Source organism: Crotalus tigris, unplaced genomic scaffold (assembly GCF_016545835.1).
Source record: "Crotalus tigris isolate CLP2741 ecotype Arizona unplaced genomic scaffold, ASM1654583v1 scf7180000019147.1630427, whole genome shotgun sequence".
NCBI lineage: Eukaryota > Metazoa > Chordata > Lepidosauria > Squamata > Viperidae > Crotalus > Crotalus tigris.
The window spans coordinates 1,091,862-1,110,638 of record NW_024097401.1 but is presented as its reverse complement, the minus strand read 5'-3'; the positions used below and the strand labels follow the sequence as shown (position 1 = coordinate 1,110,638).

General features: G+C 39.4%; 1 protein-coding gene across 1 annotated transcript in view; it reads left to right on the top strand.

The window, feature by feature from the left end:
- Nucleotides 1-18,256, top strand: part of TM9SF3 (transmembrane 9 superfamily member 3) — a 45,624-nt gene extending 27,368 nt beyond the window's left edge. The window contains exons 6-15 of the mRNA XM_039360024.1: nucleotides 2,690-2,821; nucleotides 4,675-4,841; nucleotides 6,845-6,939; nucleotides 10,970-11,100; nucleotides 11,799-11,938; nucleotides 12,426-12,494; nucleotides 12,577-12,723; nucleotides 13,584-13,667; nucleotides 13,770-13,846; nucleotides 16,369-18,256. Of these exons, the coding sequence (XP_039215958.1) occupies nucleotides 2,690-2,821; nucleotides 4,675-4,841; nucleotides 6,845-6,939; nucleotides 10,970-11,100; nucleotides 11,799-11,938; nucleotides 12,426-12,494; nucleotides 12,577-12,723; nucleotides 13,584-13,667; nucleotides 13,770-13,846; nucleotides 16,369-16,436 (1,110 nt within the window). The 3' untranslated portion in view covers nucleotides 16,437-18,256. The remainder of the gene's footprint in view (nucleotides 1-2,689; nucleotides 2,822-4,674; nucleotides 4,842-6,844; nucleotides 6,940-10,969; nucleotides 11,101-11,798; nucleotides 11,939-12,425; nucleotides 12,495-12,576; nucleotides 12,724-13,583; nucleotides 13,668-13,769; nucleotides 13,847-16,368) is intronic.
- Nucleotides 18,257-18,777: the final 521 nt, after the last annotated feature.

Sequence of the window (18,777 nt, the reverse complement as noted above, 5' to 3'; positions counted from 1 at the left end):
AATTAACAGTTCTATGGACATGGTCATTGGTGCAATCGGTCCACTTACCAATGGGTCATCATAGTCACTTTCTGACGTCCCGTGTTCATCTTCTGGTTGGTTCGGAGTTCCACCCTCTGTTTTTTCAGGTTGGACGGAACTCCATGACCTTCATGCTCCTCAGGGCCACGTCTTTCTGCCGTTGGCTGGGCTTAGTCGGCTTTCCTCCAGATTGCCCATTGCCTCTTTTGGTGGGAGTTTTGCTGTGGCATTCCACGGCACGATGCCCCTCTTTGCCACATTTGAAGCAGGGGGTGCAGCCGAGGGTTTTGCTCCTTCTCTCTTCTCCAGTGGAGACCATTTCCACATTTTTCCGGAGCGGTACTGGTCGATTTACATCTCTTCGGTCAGGAATCACCAGTCAGGTAATCAAAGCACCCCTAGGCACACATGCATTGTTACAGATTGTCATTCAGCCCGTTATGGAGACAGCTGATTAAGATGTCTTCAGGCCAGTTAAAGCAGCATGCCAGGTCTTGGAACTCCTCCATGTACTCAGCCACCAGTCAATGCCCCTGACTCACAATCTTGATTCGATCTCTTGTCTTCTGATCAGCCAGGCAGTCTTCAAATCTCCATCCCAGGGCAGTCATGAAACAGTTAAAGTTTCAGAGCTCTGGTGCATTGCAGTTGTGCAGGGTAACCATCCATTGGGCTGTGGTTCCTTCCAGGGCTAGGGTGATGACCCTGACTCTGACTTTTTCACTGGGGAGAGTTCTCCCATATACTTGCATGTAGGTGGAGCTTGCTTGCTGGGCGTCTCCCGTCAAATTTCACCCCTAGGAGAACCAGTTTTGATTCCTCCGGTGGGGATCTCCCTCTAGAGGCAGGGGGAGCATTCCCTCTCCGGGAGCTGCAGGCTGCTGTGCCGCCAGGGTGGCCGCCATCGTTTCCATAGATCCAGTTGCCCCCGCTGCGGCTTCGGTCGTTCCCGTCTCACCCCGCATTCAGTTTCTTCCAGTTGATCCTTCCTTTTGCTCCTACATTGCTTGGATTTTGTCTTTAGGTCCTGAAAGGCTTCCACCATGTATTGCATGGTTTGTTTCAGGATCTGGTTGGTCGACTCCTGCTCTTCTTAGGATTCGTCCCTGTCATCAGTGAGCAGGTCCATCTCCCGCTTCCAGCCCTTCTTCCGGCTGCCTCAGGTAAATGTTACTTGCTGGGCTTTTTCTTCCCACTCTTCTCTCTTACCTACTCTGAGCGACCATCTCGGCTTCGTGGAGCTTTCTACGTTTACCATTTTTTCCATCCATCTGTAGGAGTTTTCTTCTGGGTGGGTTTTTGCAGCGGGCTCTCCCCAACACTCTGTCTCATCTTGTCCGCTGCTATGGAGGGACATGATGTTCACGGTCCCCACGGTGGGCGGTTGTCTCTCCGGGTTGACCTTTTTGCAGATCTTGCTTAATGTAAGGTCCTGCCTTGACCACTCCTTCCAGGAAAGCAGAACTCTTGAAACAGACATTGTTTCGAAAGGAACTTTAATTGAGAGATAGTGATAGCAAGAAAGCAAAGCAAGATCTAAAGTTTTCCCACGCAAATTTGACTTCAGCCAGTCCATAAGTGTGAAGTTGTTATGGGAACTGGAGCGATAAGGTGTGGTTCTCAGACATTGCTGTTTCTTCCCGGTCTCTTCCCAGTGGAGTAAGAGATAAGGCAGATGGCCCCAGGCTCATTCCTCGCCACCCCCTTCACACCCAAAGAATATATCAAAGGTGAAGAGAACAAAGTAAAGGAAATACATCCCAGAGCCCACAAGATTTTCCCCCTCCTAACAGAGTGCAGCCTTCCCTCTCCCAACAGAATGGCAGAGCCCCCCAAAATGTGGTTTGAGGGGACCTGACACCCTCCCCCTAATCCTTTTTCTGATGTTCAGGGTTGCTGCAATATGTTTGTCCTCATCTAAATAGTGTTCTCATACAGCTCTTGTGGGAGGTTGGATTACTACTTTAGTAGTGGAGCACTTGGTTGACATGAGTGGTTTTTCGGTAGACTTGACTTTACACCGACTTTAGATATCTGTTCTGCCTTACTTTTGAAATTCCTTTTCACAATATCATTAATTATTTGAGCAAAGGATATCCTTTCTATATATTTTAATCGGGCCAGTATCTTCTCAGGGCATCTTCATTGAGCCTTTAATATATTCATGTTGTGAAAAATTACTGGTATTGGTTTTCTAATAAATTACAATAGAAAGGTAGCCTGCAAATTTCTATCCTGGCTTCTGAAGAAATCATGGTCCACTGAAGAATGGACCATTGACCCATACTTCATTTTTTTCTGAAATCATTTTCAAATAAATTTGAACAAGTTACTAATCTTAGATTCGTTATTGTAACTTCGTGATACTAGAGAAGAAGAAATTTTTTTTTCATTTTTTCACTTAAGATAAAATGTGAATAGATTTTGTCTGTATCGCTTTGCATTTCTTCAGAATGGAAAAAGTGGAATATTAGTGTTTTATTTTATTATATTATATATTTTGCCTTTGCCAGACAAAAGGGCTGCAGCATTTTATATGGTAGTTCAACTTTCTTTCTATTCATAAAAAGTGAATGTCATCCCTTAGAACATTTCTTCATAATTATAGATCTATGGGCTTGTAAATAAAATAATAATAATATTAATGAGTGTCTACTTTTTATTTTAGATTCATTGGTTTTCAATCTTCAATTCCTTTATGATGGTTATTTTCCTGGTGGGCTTGGTTTCTATGATTTTAATGAGGACCCTGAGGAAAGATTATGCACGATATAGTAAAGAAGAAGAAATGGATGATATGGTAAAACTTTTGCTTTTATTTTAACTCTTAAATTTATAGGTGTTCAGTCTACGAGAAAGCCTGGATGCCGAAAGGTTGAATGTTTTAGAAATGGGATCAAACATAATAAATTAATGTGATCAGTTCTGTAAGTGCAGGGTCCCCTAAGCATAAATATTATAAGTATTTTTTTAATACTGATTTAAAAACCTTTTCTGACAGGCTGTTATTTTTAAAATTTATCTCAATAGAGGGGACCAGTTTTCCATATACTCGTGGTTGATATTTTTAAAGTATCATATGCTTAAAATACAGATTATATGCAGTACATTATTAATTAGAACAGTATTCTCAAAATATCATTAAAATCTGATATGTGTGTACGGTACTAGAATATTGATAAAGAGAATCCTATATGTGCCAATATTATAAGTTGGCCAAGAAGTGGGCCAAATTGTTTTTCTTACCATGCCTAATGGTTCACTCTGGGAAAAAAAATATCTTTTCTTCAAGACTTGGTTTTCTGGTCTATGTCTGGGGCCAAATTGATTACACTTATTGGACAGCTGATTTACATAACTTGTTAGGCCAGTGTTCCATTTAATAAGGTATTATCTGATGGAGTTTATCCTTTTCAAAAAGATCTTTCCTAGACGGGGATTGAATTTGGGACTTTTGGCATGTAGAACAGGCAATTTACCATTGACACAGATGCCTCCCAAAATTCTCTAGTGAGCAGAAGAGTTCCCTAACTCCTCCATATCTAGAACTTTTCTGCATTTAAATTTTGTATGTATGCATTCAGATATCTAATGAAACATAGACAACTAAATTTGTATGTAAACCTAAGTTAGAAGCTAAAGTTGGGGTCTAGAGATAATAAGAATATGACTAGCAAATGTTTCTTCATTTGCAGATGTGAGAGATGTAATAAGTGATGTCATTTTATAATATTTGTGCTTTACATTTTTTCTGGCTTCTCTAATTAATTACATTGTTTGAACTAGTTTATTCCTTAAAGAATTCAAACCTCTTCATTAATACAATGAAATAATAAAAAATATTGCAGAAGATTATCTGGACTTGTGTTTTCTTTTGGAGCAAGGGTGTATAATTCTTAATCCCCAAATCATTATGTATAGCTCCAAATCTCATTTAAGAGTTGCAGCTAAGAAAGTAAAGGAAATTATTATGAGGAATAATAATATAAAATATGTTTACTTACATTCTGAATCAAATTTAATTTTGGTCTTGGTCTTGTCCAGTTGTGGCTTCTGACAGGAATCAATTTCAACCTGAAAATGTGTATGTATCCCTAATTTAAAGAAATAATGATAATAATGTGAAGCCCACATATAAAAATGTTAGGTTAGTTTTTACTTATTGTGCACTACTCAACAATAGGAAATAGCCTAATTTGGGGCTAGTATCCAACTTAAAATTTCTTTGACGTAAAGGTAGGAAGATCCAAAATGAGTGTTATTGTCCAGGCATACTGATGTATACCACAAGTATGCAACACTTGATACATTTTTTGTGCATTCTCTTGCATGCTTTTTCTACAGTCGTAACAACATGGATTAATGCTCATCAGGATTACCCATCATCAGTATCTCTCCTCAGAAATGTCACTGATATGGCAATAAGATTTTACTCAGTGATTGCAAGTTGTTGTTCAGAGAGTATCATAAACTATTGACCAATGATGTGAGCTTTTTAGCATTCTCTTGCTGAAAGGGGAGAAAATCTGCACAGTTCAGAAGAGGTTTCGATAGAGCAAGTTGTGGGTGATACTTTATAGACTGAATTAGACTGTGGTTTGGCAATTAGATTTTTTTTTCTTGTTTTGAATGAATGTATTGTGTTTTCTGCAGGATAGAGATCTAGGAGATGAATACGGTTGGAAACAAGTTCACGGAGATGTTTTCAGGCCATCTAGTCATCCTTTAATATTCTCATCCCTTATTGGTTCTGGCTGCCAAATCTTTGCGGTTTCTTTCATAGTAATCATTGTTGCCATGCTGGAAGATTTATATACAGAGTAAGTATTACTTTCTGGTTATATTAAAAAATATATTGGTAAGGTCCAGTGAGCCCACTTGCATATCAGCTATTTTTGGAGCTCTAGAATTTTCCAAAGATAGAAAAATAGCCATACACCCACAAGATGCATAGATAATGCTCATATATTTATTTGACTCAAAGAGTTTTAACATAGGCAAAGTACAAATTTATGGTAATGCATATTTTAAATTTAAAATGATGAATTAGATCCTAAACTCTCTTCTTTGAATAGAACATAGTCCGTTGAACCAACATTTAGACTGTTACTAGCTGTATTTCAAGAAATGTATCTACTAACAAGTTATAATTGTTACAAGTTGTTGGATATTTGAAAATTCAAACACATTTTTGCATTCTTCGAATGTGATACCATTAAATTGCTTTGTTTTTGTCTGAATATGGAAAAGCATTTGACTTTAACATTAGGAAGCAGCAGTGAAAATGTGATTTAAAAGAAAATCCTTGCTGTTGCTTCTGGGTTTATCTTTATATCCATAAAAAGATCAACATTCCCAAGATATGGATATGAATAAAGTTTCTACATATATCCAGTCTAGTTGCCTACTGACCAAACAGACATTTGATTCTCCTTTCCGGATATGGGTACTATTGAGAGCACTGCAAAAGTATTTTTTTCTTTGCTAGATTCCTGTGAGAGACAACTAGAAGCCAGGAAAGCTGCAAGTATGGTACAATCTCAGAGAGATGCTAACAGAGTTAGAAGCAGGGATGGTTTTTGAAATAGAGAACAATTATCACAATATCATTTTTTTCTAATAAAATTATTTTAATATCCTGTGCATATAGTCATGGCCATGGTCTTCCCAGTTGCAATGTATGGCTGTGAAAGCTGGACCATAGGAAAGGTTGAGCGCCAAAGAATTGAGGCCTTTGAACTATGGTGCTGGAGAAGACTCCTGCGAGTCCCCTGGACTGCAAGGCGATCAAACCGGTCAGTCCTAGAGGAGATCAACCCCGACTGCTCTTTAGAAGGCCAAATCCTGAAGTTGAAACTCAAATACTTTGGCCACCTAATGAGAAGGAAGGACTCCCTGGAGAAGAGCCTAATGCTGGGAAAGATTGAGGGCAATAGAAGAAGAGGACGACAGAGAGCGAGGTGGCTGGATGGAGTCACTGAAGCAGGAGGCGTGAGCTTCAATGGACTCCAGAAGATGGTAGAGGACAGGAAGGCCTGGAGGAACGTTGTTCATGGGGTCGCGATGGGTCGGACACGACTTTGCAACTAACAACAAAATGCTATTTCCTATTCTGACAGAACATAAATTCCTTCTGCCATTCTGTTTTTATTGATATATCTCCCTGGTTGAGTTGGGTGTGCGAGGAACAAGTGTTTCTACTCAGATGTGCTATACCAGGCATGTCAAACTTGCGACGTCGCGCAACATATTGGGACTTTTTCCCATTGCCGGCAATGGGGTGGGTGCGGTTTCGGTGTTAAGCATCCAGCCCACGGGCCAGCAGTTTGACATGCCTGCGCTATACCCTGTAGTTTGAAAATTATGGAAAGAAAACCATAGTGGCATCATAGCATCATAATACTTTCATATGTTTTATTATTTCTGGGATACTACTAACCATGACAATGATGGCCATCTCTTCTCAGCTCAAGAAAGAAAGTTTAACTAAATGAGAATATACATTTTTAGTAACAATATTTTTTAATAGAGCTTTTTTGTTTTTGCCAGTATATCTTAATGTTTCTCATCTTAATAAAGCTCAGCTAAAGCAGTTACATGAAACACACTATAGTAGTGATGTCTATTCAGGGATGAACCGCTGGCATTCCGAGGCAGAAAACTCTTTTCATTCTTTTTGTTCCTGTTGTACATTTCCTTGCCAATCCTTCTTTGAATGGTATACTAGGCATTCAAAATTATTTTTATACTATACTTTTATTTTTCCTTTTGTATATTTTGGGCAGTCACTTGTATAGCAAAAAATAAATGTTTTTTATTTTAGGAGAGGATCAATGTTAAGTACTGCTATTTTTGTTTATGCGGCAACGTCACCAGTGAATGGTTACTTTGGAGGAAGCCTTTACGCCAAGCAAGGAGGTAAAACATTTCTTGATTATTGTTCATAGTGCAGTCTAGCATAAGATGTGGCATAGCTACTTCAAGAGTTTTCTTGGTCTGTCTACGTATGTATTCATGCATGAACGACACTTTTGCTGATGAAGCAACCAGCTGAGCGTTTATATGCATGCAGGGAGAACTTGAAGAAGTCCTGAAGGGTGCATTGAGAAGTGCATTGCTTCTCTCACACCTAATATCCAGGCTGAAAATATTACAGACTGATGTTTATAAAAGAAAGTAAACATGATTGGAAGTGATTGTAACTGTGTTCTAAGAAGATGAATTTATGGGCTTTTGGCAAGTATTGGTAAGAAACTGATAGTAATTGATAGACTCAAAGCTACTATTAAAAATAACTTTATAATAATGGAAATAGGTCAGTCTCCTCTTTGGACTTACCCTGCAACCTTACCCTGCGTGGCTTCGGCAGGTGTTTGGCAGGCGGAGGGAAACAACTCCACCCCCCTGCCACCTGTCTCGCCTCCTCACCTCGTGGTGGTGGCAGCAGCCGGCCGCCCAGGCGAAGATGATCCGGCAGGAGCAGTCGGTAGAGGCCAAATGTGCCCAGCTGGCATGAGAGCTGCAGCGCCCGCCAGGGCCTGAAGAACGCCAGGTTCAACCCTTAGCCCAGCGCCTGCAGCACCGAGTAGATGTGCAGGCTGGCGCTCAAGCAGTCCAAAGGCGGAGGCGTGGCTGGTGCAGTTCCACCGGTGGCTGCTGGCGAAGGGCCCTGGCAGGCTGGCAGCAGGGCAGCATTCCGGATCTGGGCCAACTCGCCCTGCACCAGGCAGGAGCAGCCCAGCAGGACAGCCCAGAGCAGCGCAGTCAGGAGGGCAAAGAGCTAGGACTGATAAATGTTCCAGCAGCAGTAGGGCCAGCAGGCAGGGCGGGTGGAGGCTGGGGCTCGCTGAGGGTTTGGTTCATCGCGGTCACAGGCAAGCAGACAGTGGGACGGAGAGGGCGGGGCCAGCGGCAGCTGGTTCTACCAGTGGGCCCTGGGAGGCCAGTGGCAGGGGGCACTCCAGCTGTCACATGGAAGATCTGGGCTGACTCGTCCCGCCCCATGTTAGAGCTTACTTTCGGGGTTGGGCTTATACTAGGTCAGGAGTAGGCAACCTTGGCTCTTTTATGACTCGTGGACTTCAACTCCCAGAATTCCTGAGCCAGCCATGCTGAGGGGAAAGGGAGAGGTTTCCAAGCTGAGCTGTGCTGGCTCAGGAATTCTGGGAGTTGAAGTCCACGAGTCATAAAAGAGCCAAGTTGGCCTATACATGTACTAGGCGCACACCCCGAAAATCAGCTGGGGCTTAGTTTTTGAGTAGGGTTTATGTTTGGGGAAACACGGTAATCTCAAGCTTAGGTTTTTGGTACCTGACCTTCAGCCTATCTATACCGTTGTCCTTGTCATGTATAAATGTGCTGAACAACAAAGAAAGAGTTATTTCAAGATCTTATTGCAGGCCATCAGAGAGGAATTATTCTGCAATAAATGACTGATGTGATTAAATTAACTCTAAATCCATGCAACAATAGTATGCCCCAGATATTAGTACTTATTTAGGATGTTATTGGTGGTTTTTTTCATTTTTCTTTTCCTTTTCCTTTTAAATAACAAACAGTGGAGATTTTCCTACTCAGTTCAGAGATTCACATCCATTCTCGGACTGTTAAGACAGTTCGTGTATCTCATACCATTTTCTCACCCTTCTGTGGCTACATAGTATGTGGTGCACAATAAATACTATAGGTATAATTATTTAAAATTGAGAGAGGAAATTGACTCGGTGTAATTAATATAACAGGAATGAAGGCAAATATACACGTCCCAGGATAATGTTGCAGGATCCAATCTAGGTTGGTCACCTGCTCGGCCAACAGTTCTCAGTAGCTGTGAAATTGAATCTATGTCCTTGCTCATTGAAATGTGAGGCTACTAATGAGTAGAAGCTGGCATAGTGAGTGGCACAATGCTTAAATTTCCTGATCCCACCCTCGAACAGCACGGTCACGTCATCCACACCATTTTTGACAAAACTACAAGGCTTAAATGGGGCTTCTTGATGAGATCATGTTCTCAGTGTCCCTGTTTACGTTCATCCCTCCCCACCTAGCATCCGAAGTAATAGACAGAAAACTAGAAAAAGAGTAGTAGGACACAGATCAGAATAAACCTAACCAGGACACAAATCATGAAATTACTCCAATATTGTCAACGTTTCCTCTTCCTGTTCAAAAGGTAAATGTATGAGCAAATAAAAGGGACACCCACGGGATCCCTAATGTTAGGAGTCATTGTAGAAAAGGTCCTGCGTGGACTAGAACACCATGCATTTCAAAACTATACACCTAAATTTTGGTGCCGCTACCAAAATTATCATCATCAAAAGAAATGTACCGAAAGACTTTCATACTATTGAACTCCATTTCCCCAGAAATACAATTCACAATAGAGGAAGAAACAGTTAGACCAGGGGTAGGCAACCGTGGCTCTTTTATGACTCGTGGACTTCAACTCCCAGAATTCCTGAGCCAGCATGGCTGGCTCAGGAATTCTGGGAGTTGACGTCCACGGGTGATAAAAGAGTCAAGGTTGCCTACCCCTGGGTTAGACAATTACCAGTTTTAGATGTGATTGTCAACAGGCAAGAAGATGGAAGCCTTTAAATCACAGTTTATTGAAAAGCCACCAACACTCAACACATCCTGAGTTTCAACATGACATAAAAAGAGTTGCATCAAAACACTGTATGGCAGGGTGAGAAGCCACTGTATGTCCAGCAAGCTAAACAACTGAAGAGCAGGTGCCTATGTGAACAATTCAGGCAGAATGGCTACCTACAAGCATTTATTATAAGATGCCTGCGCAACATGCAGGGGAGAGAAAGGAAGAAAGAAGGTGCAAGACCAACTATATGGCACGCCCGGCCATACATCAAAAACATTTCGGAAGCAGTAGAACACAGCTCCTGAGATCTGCAAGTGGGCATCGCACAGCGCCCAAAGGCTACCATACAAGGAGAAATCATGCATTGTAATGATTGCTTGGAGGTGGGAGATACTTCTCTAAGATACCTCTGTATGGATTATCCCTGTGACTATGTACATGGGGAGGAAGCTAACCTACCAGACTGCAAGAACACAAGTGAGCCGAGAAGACCCGAACTCATTGTTAGCCTCACATTTCAATGAACAAGGACATACATTCAGTTTTACAGTTACTGAGATTGTTGGCTGAATAGGTACAAAGATAGCCAGGAGATAGCCGAGGTGGCACAGTAGTTAGAGTGCAGTACTGCAGGCCACTTTAGCTGACTGTGTTCAGCAGGTCAGCGGTTCAAATCTCACCGGCTCAAGGTTGACTCAGCCTTCCATCGTTCCGAGGTAGGTAAAATGAGGACCCAGATTGTTGGGGGCAATGTAAAATATATATATATATATATACATTGCTTACTGGTGTACACCGCTTAGAGAGTGCTTGCATTTAAAGCGGTATATAAGTCTCATAAATAATAAATAAATAAATAAATAAATAAATAATCTTCAGATCCTATTTCCAAGAGGAGAAATATTTCAGCAAGAGAGGAGAAAGATGATGTACATTAATTTCTTCATTAAAACCATTTTATAACCATACTATGACATTGCCAGAATTTCATAGACAGAGTAATAGATGTTAGAAAATAAAAGTTTCATGATTTATAACAAATTAATTTCCTCCATTGTCCAAATTTAAGATGCAATGATAAAAATGTTCAGAATATGTGTTTTCTAATGATACATAAAGAGAGGTTTCAGGGCCTTAAACTGTACTTATTTGCAAGATTTGTGAAAATACCACCTTGAGTTGTAGTCCTATTTTAGGTCCACAAGAGGAAAGTGGTACTGAGAGCTTGTCATCGTTTCCAGTCTAAACAGTGTTACATGCCAGTTAAGCGATATCCTACTGCAGACCTTTAAGGTTCATAATTGTAACCCTGATCACAAACGCATGTAATGTTTTGATTGGCAGGAAGAAGATGGATAAAGCAAATGTTCATTGGAGCATTCCTTATTCCTGCAATGGTGTGTGGCACAGCCTTCTTCATTAATTTTATTGCCATTTATTATCATGCATCAAGAGCTATTCCTTTTGGGACAATGGTGAGTACTTGAATTTGCAGAAACTGTATTTATCAAGAAAGAGAGATTCCATCTGTTGGATAAAGATGGAAGACTGAACTCTACATAGCTACTAGGGGTAATCTCCAACAGGAGAATACCCTAAAGAAAGATTGTCAATGCAGCTGATGCTCTTGTAGAGTGAGTGGGAATGTAAAGGAGGGGCATTGCTGTTCAACATAGCAAAGCTTGATGGTTGTCACTATCAATTTGGACATTTAACCTACTGTATATTCCGGCGTATAAAGCAACTGGGCGTATAAGACAACCCCCAACTTTTGAGAAGATTTTCAGGGTTTAGAAAGTCGTCTTATACGCCAGAAAATACAGTACAATATTGAATTTTTGTTTATAGATGAGCACAATAGGAGCTCCATTCCTTTGCTGCTAGAAAGCTTTGTCCTGTTAGTGCTTATTTCTGTAAAAAAAAAAATAGGGCTGGCCACTAGGGGGCAGATTGGTTTTAAATTCAGAGAACAGCTACCCGTATATTCCTGTGTATAAGACGACCCCCGACTTTTGAGAAGATTTTCAGGGTTTAGAAAGTCGTCTTATACACCGGAAAATACGGTATCTATTTTGAATAACTCTGTGTTTTCTTGTGATTAATTGCTGCTAAAATAATGGTTGATTTTATTTTAATGAATGTATTTTATATCTCTTCTTATCTGATTTAACAGGTAGCTGTTTGTTGCATCTGCTTTTTTGTTATTCTTCCTTTAAATCTTGTTGGAACAATACTTGGACGAAATCTTTCTGGTCAGCCCAATTTTCCTTGCCGAGTAAATGCTGTTCCTCGTCCAATCCCAGAGAAAAAATGGTAAAATTTAAATTTGTCTATATTCATGTATCTGATAAAGCATGTTAATCTACTTTAAAGGGTAGTTGGTCTTTATGGGTACTTCCAGATAATTATCTAAGCATAAGATGGTGGCATATAATAGGAGATAAGATGCATTATCTTTCATAACTACATGACATTTTTCATCAAGTAGTGATTGATCTCTTTCCTGAATAGTTTGCAGGGGCTAGATGGTCTCATCAGTTGTCAAAATATAACTAATATTGGACAATATATTAAAACAAACTAATATTGCAACAGTTTTGTAATTAATCGTAGATGCTGACAGACCTGTGACTCACAGTCTGAATTTTATTGGAGTATTCAAGATATTTTAGATTTTACCCTAGTCCACTTTAAAAATCAGTGGTGATTTTCTGTTGAATTCTGCAGGAATATTCTGTTAAATGACTTTTTCCCATTGGCCTTGGTTAAATGAGAAAAATAGTTCTTTTTTTTTTTCCAGGTTTATGGAACCAGCTGTTATTGTTTGCCTTGGTGGCATTCTCCCCTTCGGATCAATTTTCATTGAAATGTAAGTTATTTTTATAGAAGCAATTTGTCAGTATCAGCTTAACCAGAGATGTATATTTGAATTATACTTACTTTCTCCTTAGGTATTTTATCTTCACCTCCTTCTGGGCTTACAAAATCTATTACGTCTATGGCTTCATGATGTTAGTTTTGGTCATCCTTTGCATTGTAACTGTTTGTGTGACAATTGTGTGTACATACTTTTTACTGAATGCAGAGGACTATAGGTGGTAAGTACAATATATTTTGTAAGACGCTAAGAAAAAGACACAGGCATGTCCTGAGCAGAGGTGTGAAGCTGTAGGACACAGCTTGACAAACTCTGAGTTTATTGCTTCTTATATACTTGTTACATACATAGGCTTTATCATTAAATGCTGACAAAGATTTTTTCATTGGAAAATATCTTCGTGTAAGCAACTATTTTCTAGTAACACATTACATGATCAAAGACCAGGTAAAGAGCAAACAGGAGAAGGAACTAACAAAGGCAGGAAAAGATAGGAAGGAACTTAAGCATATTATCTGTTTAGGTAGGTGAGGCATTAAGTCAAAAGGGGATGACCTTCTGGCTGCTTCACTGGGACAAAGGGTATCAAAAGGTTACGAGGTTTGTGGGGGGGAAAGCATGGCAGTTTGCTGCATGTGCATTTTTCCCCACAATATTTATTCAGTTTTAACCATTAAAGAGCAAGACTGAACATTTGGTCTCTTTTAGATTGTAGAGACTGAACAAAAACATGAACAGTTTTTATGTGACAACATAAGTACAATATTTACCGTATATGCCGGCGTACAAGGCGACCCGTCATATAAGATGCCCCCCGTCTTTGTCGCCGAGCCGCATTCCTAGAACGTCGTCTTATATGCCGGAAACTACTAGTATTTCCGGCGTATAAGATGACTCGGCATATAAGACAATCCCCGTCTTTGGCGCCGATTTTAGCGCTTGCAGGAATCGTCTTATATGCCAGCATATACGGTACTTTTTTATGAAACTCGGAATGGTTAATTAAATTTGAATTAATATGTGTTACAAGTTTTGTCACGGAACATTTTATGTAATTGGCATTCTTGATTTGTTTTTCAGGCAATGGACGAGTTTTCTCTCTGCTGCTTCAACTGCAATCTATGTTTATATGTATTCCTTTTATTACTACTTTTTCAAGACAAAGTACGTAATCTAACATTTTACATCTATCTTGAAATAACACACCTTTATTCATAATTTGGGGAATGTTAAAATTTGTTTTATCTTCTGTTTTTTTCTCCTCAGGATGTATGGTTTGTTTCAGACATCATTTTACTTCGGTTATATGGCAGTATTTAGCACAGCCCTAGGAATAATGTGTGGTAAGATCACAATGCTTTCAGAATTTTTAGTTCTCAGATTTTATCCTTTTAAACTACTTAATATATTTTTGAAAATATATTCTTAGTTTTCTGAATATATTAAAGAATTGTCATCTGTAAAATTATTTGATTTCAATAGATATAAGGTTACGTAAGTAATAGCCAACCTCATATTTCTTTATAGGAATTCATTTTGAAGCATAAGGTTTAAAGTGGAAGCATATGACATCAGGATAGCAGGTCTTTGAGTGACAGGACTGCTCTCAAAAATTGCCAAGGCCAGAAATGAAATGAATTATTAGATTTAGAATTAATTGCATATAAATTAAGGCATCACAACAGCAAAACCAAGCTCAAGCTGCAAGCTCAAATACTTTCTTATACAATTCTCTTATTACCAGTCACAGTTCTTTCTTTTTATCTTCTTTCACCTTTCCTTAGAAATACCTCTGTATGTGCGGGGCTTCACATAGTAATTTATTTGTAGAAAGGTAAGCAGCATGATCAGGCAAGAGGAAATAAGGGTTGGAATGTAAAGGGAAGGTGGAGAAAGTGGGGGGGGGGAAGCCAAATAATCTTTATCACCGGCTCAATGAGCCAAAATTAATCAGAAGAGGTTAGAAGGTAGAAGGGATAAAAATGAAGTAGACAAGGTAAGAGAAAAATGAAAGAAGCCATGAAAAAAAAAACAACTATGTATGATCTCTGCAAGCTGGAAGTATCTGAACCGATTGCCTCATGAAGTAGTTTTTTCTGGCCTAATATAAAATTTTCCATATGATTCTGCCTTTGCTCTGGTTTCCATAGATGTTTGGGATAGGCTACATAAAATGACTTTGAATTATGGTGCTGGAGAAGACTCCTGCGAGTCCCTTGGACTGCAAGGCGTTCAAACCGGTCAGTCTTAGAAGAGATCAACCCCGACTGCTCTTTAGAAGGCTGGATCCTGAAGTTGAAACTCAAGTCCTTTGGCCACCTAATGAGAAGGAAGGACTCACTGGAGAAGGGCCTAATGCTGGGAAAGATGGAGGGCAATAGAAGAAGGGGACGACAGAGAATGAGGTGGCTGGATGGAGTCACTGAAGCAGTAGGCATGAGCTTAAATGGACTCCAGAAGACGGTATAGGACAGGAAGGCCTGGAGGAACATTGTCCATGGGGTTGCGATGGGTCGGACACGACTTTGCAACTAACAACAACATAAAATGACTTTACTCAGCAAAACACTGGCAGATTTTTTCCCCTTATTGAGCTCTGGGCTTTCTCTGAAAATGTACAGAAACAAACATTAGGATAGTTTAAAAAGCAGTACAGTGTATCTTGAATTCTGCAATTGTGGAGATAAAAAAAGCATATCTTTGAGCACAAGCAGAATGTTTCAGTTGTTTTCAAAACATAGTTACAACAGTTCTGAGGACCCCCAGTGTGGCCCATGTGACATTGCTGTTCTGCAAGCTGCACTGGTTTCTTTGGAAATAAACTTTTATAGGAGCACTGGATCTGTTCAGGAGTTGGAGAGTCTTCTGTTGTGATGTTTTAATTTAGATTGCTGCACTGAACAGAGAATTGGAAATGGTAGCCTAAAGTATCTGATTATGTTCACATTTTTGGAACTGCACGTGCTGTGTGTAACCAGTTTGTCACTTACCTGGTAAAAAATTGAATCTTTCACATATAAAGAAATAAAAGCTGATGAAAAGCAACTGCTTACGAGAAATGGGACCTTGAATATATTTGCCATGTGAGACTTCAGAGTAGCTGTTGATTACATATTTAAATGTGTTTCCATACATTTGAAGAGGCACACATTTGGTATGTAGCATCATGCATAATATAAGATTGAGCATAATGTGTCAAATTAGCAGAAATTCTTAGTCCAGGTTGAACACAGAATACAACAAAATAGTATTGATAGGGGAGCTGAATTTTAGTTAGATCATCTTGTTGAAATTTAAAAGATTTCACAACATCTTTTTTGTTGTTGTTCAGTTGTCCTATTTATATTTACTCAATCGTGAATCCCGCTTTTAAAAGTTACTCTAGGACAGTGATGGCGAACCTTTTAGAGACCGAGTGCCCAAAAACTGGCCCCGCCCCATCTGCCCACCCCCACTCCGCCCCAGCCCCTGCCCTCCCACCCCAGCCCCCACCGCCTCCATGGCCCACCGCAGATCGCCATGGCAGCCCAGCAGCGCCATGGCAGCCACGCCTTCCGTCCGCACCCCACAGCATCATCTGTGTGAGATGGAGCACGGGGGTGGAGTCTTGTCCGCTGCCCGGCTGCCATGTCCTTGGCTGCGCTGCTCCATGCGGGCCGCGCTTGGGGGCGAATCTCCTCCAGGGGGACTGCTGGTGAGGGGGCTGCAGGGGGAGGCGGGGCTGGGGCGATGGCGCACATGCCCACAGAGAGGGCTCTGAGTGCTGCCTCTGGCACGTGCCATAGATTCGCCGCCACTGCTCTAGGAAATATGTCAAAAGTTTTATCAAATTTAAATTAATATGTATATATATATTTTTTTGCAGGAGCAATTGGCTATATGGGAACAAGTGCCTTTGTTCGAAAAATCTACACGAATGTGAAAATTGACTAAAAGAACTGAAAACTGGAATGGTTAACCTTTTAGGGTGTGGGGTGGGAAAAGAGTATATAACTTGCACACCAAAAAAAAGCGCAGGAAATATTGTGTGCGTGGCACTGGGTACTCTGTGGGTCTCTTCTCTTGTGGATCATTTAAAGCAACATCCGTTTTCATTGATCCTAGGTTCTTACTGACTTTCTCCAAATGTTCTCGGCAAATGTGTGGATTATATTCAGTAGGCTTTTCCACAGTACATGTTTATCTTCCCAAAATTAGCTCATAAAGATGAATAGACTAGCTCTCTTCAATGAAGAGGACAAACTGTATTTAACTATTTGTTCCATTCAGTTCTAAAGAAAGTGAAACAGATGGCTCTTAGAGGTTTCTAGTAAGTTATTGGTACAAAAAAAAAAATCGTTCTGGAAAGATTCCTTCCCTTCAGCTTTGGTGTTATTTGACAGGGCAAAGAAATATGGGTGCTACCTGAATAATTTGCAATGTTACCTATTATAAAATACACATGCATTTGTTTTTGTTTTTGTTTTTTTAAAAAAGTCAAATATTTGCATGCATTCTCAGTTTAATAGGACCAAGTTTCCACTTGTTCATTACAAAAAGTACGCTGAACTATACCGGAGACCCATCCAAAGAAACTGAACTAATAATAAAAATGGAGTTTTCTGCACTGCGGTTTTTATATGTCAGGAAGCAAATATACGAAGATGAAGCGTTCAACACACGGAGGTCTAGATTTAAAAACAAAAAATTGAATGTCTACACTGATCTTTCTTTCTTTCTTTCTTTCTTTCTTTCTTTCTTTCTTTCTTTCTTTCTTTCTTTCTTTCTTTCTTTCTTTCTTTCTTTCTTTCTTTCTTCCTTCCTTCCTTCCTTCCTTTCTTTCTTTCTTTCTTTCTTTTTTTCTACCAACCCACCCCCAGTTAGGAATGTTTACTTGATGATTTAAAAGGGGTAACGAGTGTATGAAACATTAAATGATGTAACTTAGATGTAGCTCCCAAATGTATTTGGATGTACAGATTTACTAAACAATACTTTTTTTCTGATGATTCAGTGTATAAATATGTGAATTTAGGTGGCTTTTATAACATCTTGCCTGCTCTTGCATGAAATGTTGGGGATTTCCTTGCAGTACGTGTTTCATGTTTTCTGTTCACTTGAGCTCTTTCAAAAGCAAACACTTGTAATCTATAACAGTTTGATTTTGTTTAGTTCTCTCTGGACACTTTCAGAATATCTAAAGCAATATTGCTTTAAGTGTTCAGAAAGTTTCAAATAAACTTTTCAGACAAACGTTCTGATGGTGACAAATAGGTATATTTTAAATTAAAAGATGATTAATTCATCAGTCCTTGGAAAAACAGTTCTGAAAAAGTTCATATATATTCTTCAGATTCAGGTTGCATTGGGCTATTCCCTAATGTGCTTTATTCATCTAAAAAGAATTTGCCTGGCCATGGAGAAGACGTTTTCCGTAAGTATGCAGATATTGTAAATGAAAAGCAAGAACCAACGAAGTAAAGTTAATATTTTTCCCAAGTTCCTGAAAATTAAGCTGCAATAAGGATTTAGAAATCCTTGTTTTTAAAGGAAGTTTGAGGTAAACATTTAGTATGCATCTTCAAGGCAAAGTTTGAAGCTAAATAATGCAGATTATTTCAAGAAACAACTTATTGTGAGAGGCATTTGTTAATCCTAATTGGGTGTGTGTGCGGGTGGTATTAAGCTATTTTCCTGAGATGAGTTCACGTGAAGACTTTTCACATTGGAAAATAAATGTGCAAGAGAAATAAATACAATTTGCAGTAAATGAATTGCAGCTGATTGTTATATAAAGTGTTATAATTCCATTCTACAATGACCCTACAAGCTTTTACCTAGTTTCAAACCTGGTTGAATAGGCTAAATATTATAATTATACAGTATTTTACAGTATTTCTAAGATAAGATTTACTGTATTACATGATATGGAGTTTGATGTTTTCTCTATTGAAATAACTGCAGCTTACTCTGTATTCAACTCTCCGGCACGTTTCTTCCCCGAAGATAGAATTCATCTTGTTTTGAAAAGGTTGTAAAGTTTATCCTAAAAACATTGTAACAAGAACTTAATAATCCATCTGGTTCAGGTACCTTTCTCAATTAATCTTAATTTCTTTTTATTGCTCCAGAAACTTCCCTTTTGTTGTAGGTCCCTTTATTCTCTATCCTTGTTCCTCTGTAATCCTCTGTAAATTTTGTTTCTTTAGGTATTTATTTATATTCTCTGATGAGATGTCATTTCCTTATATAAATTGGGATAATATTGATGGAATGCTCTTGTATTGCCATACTG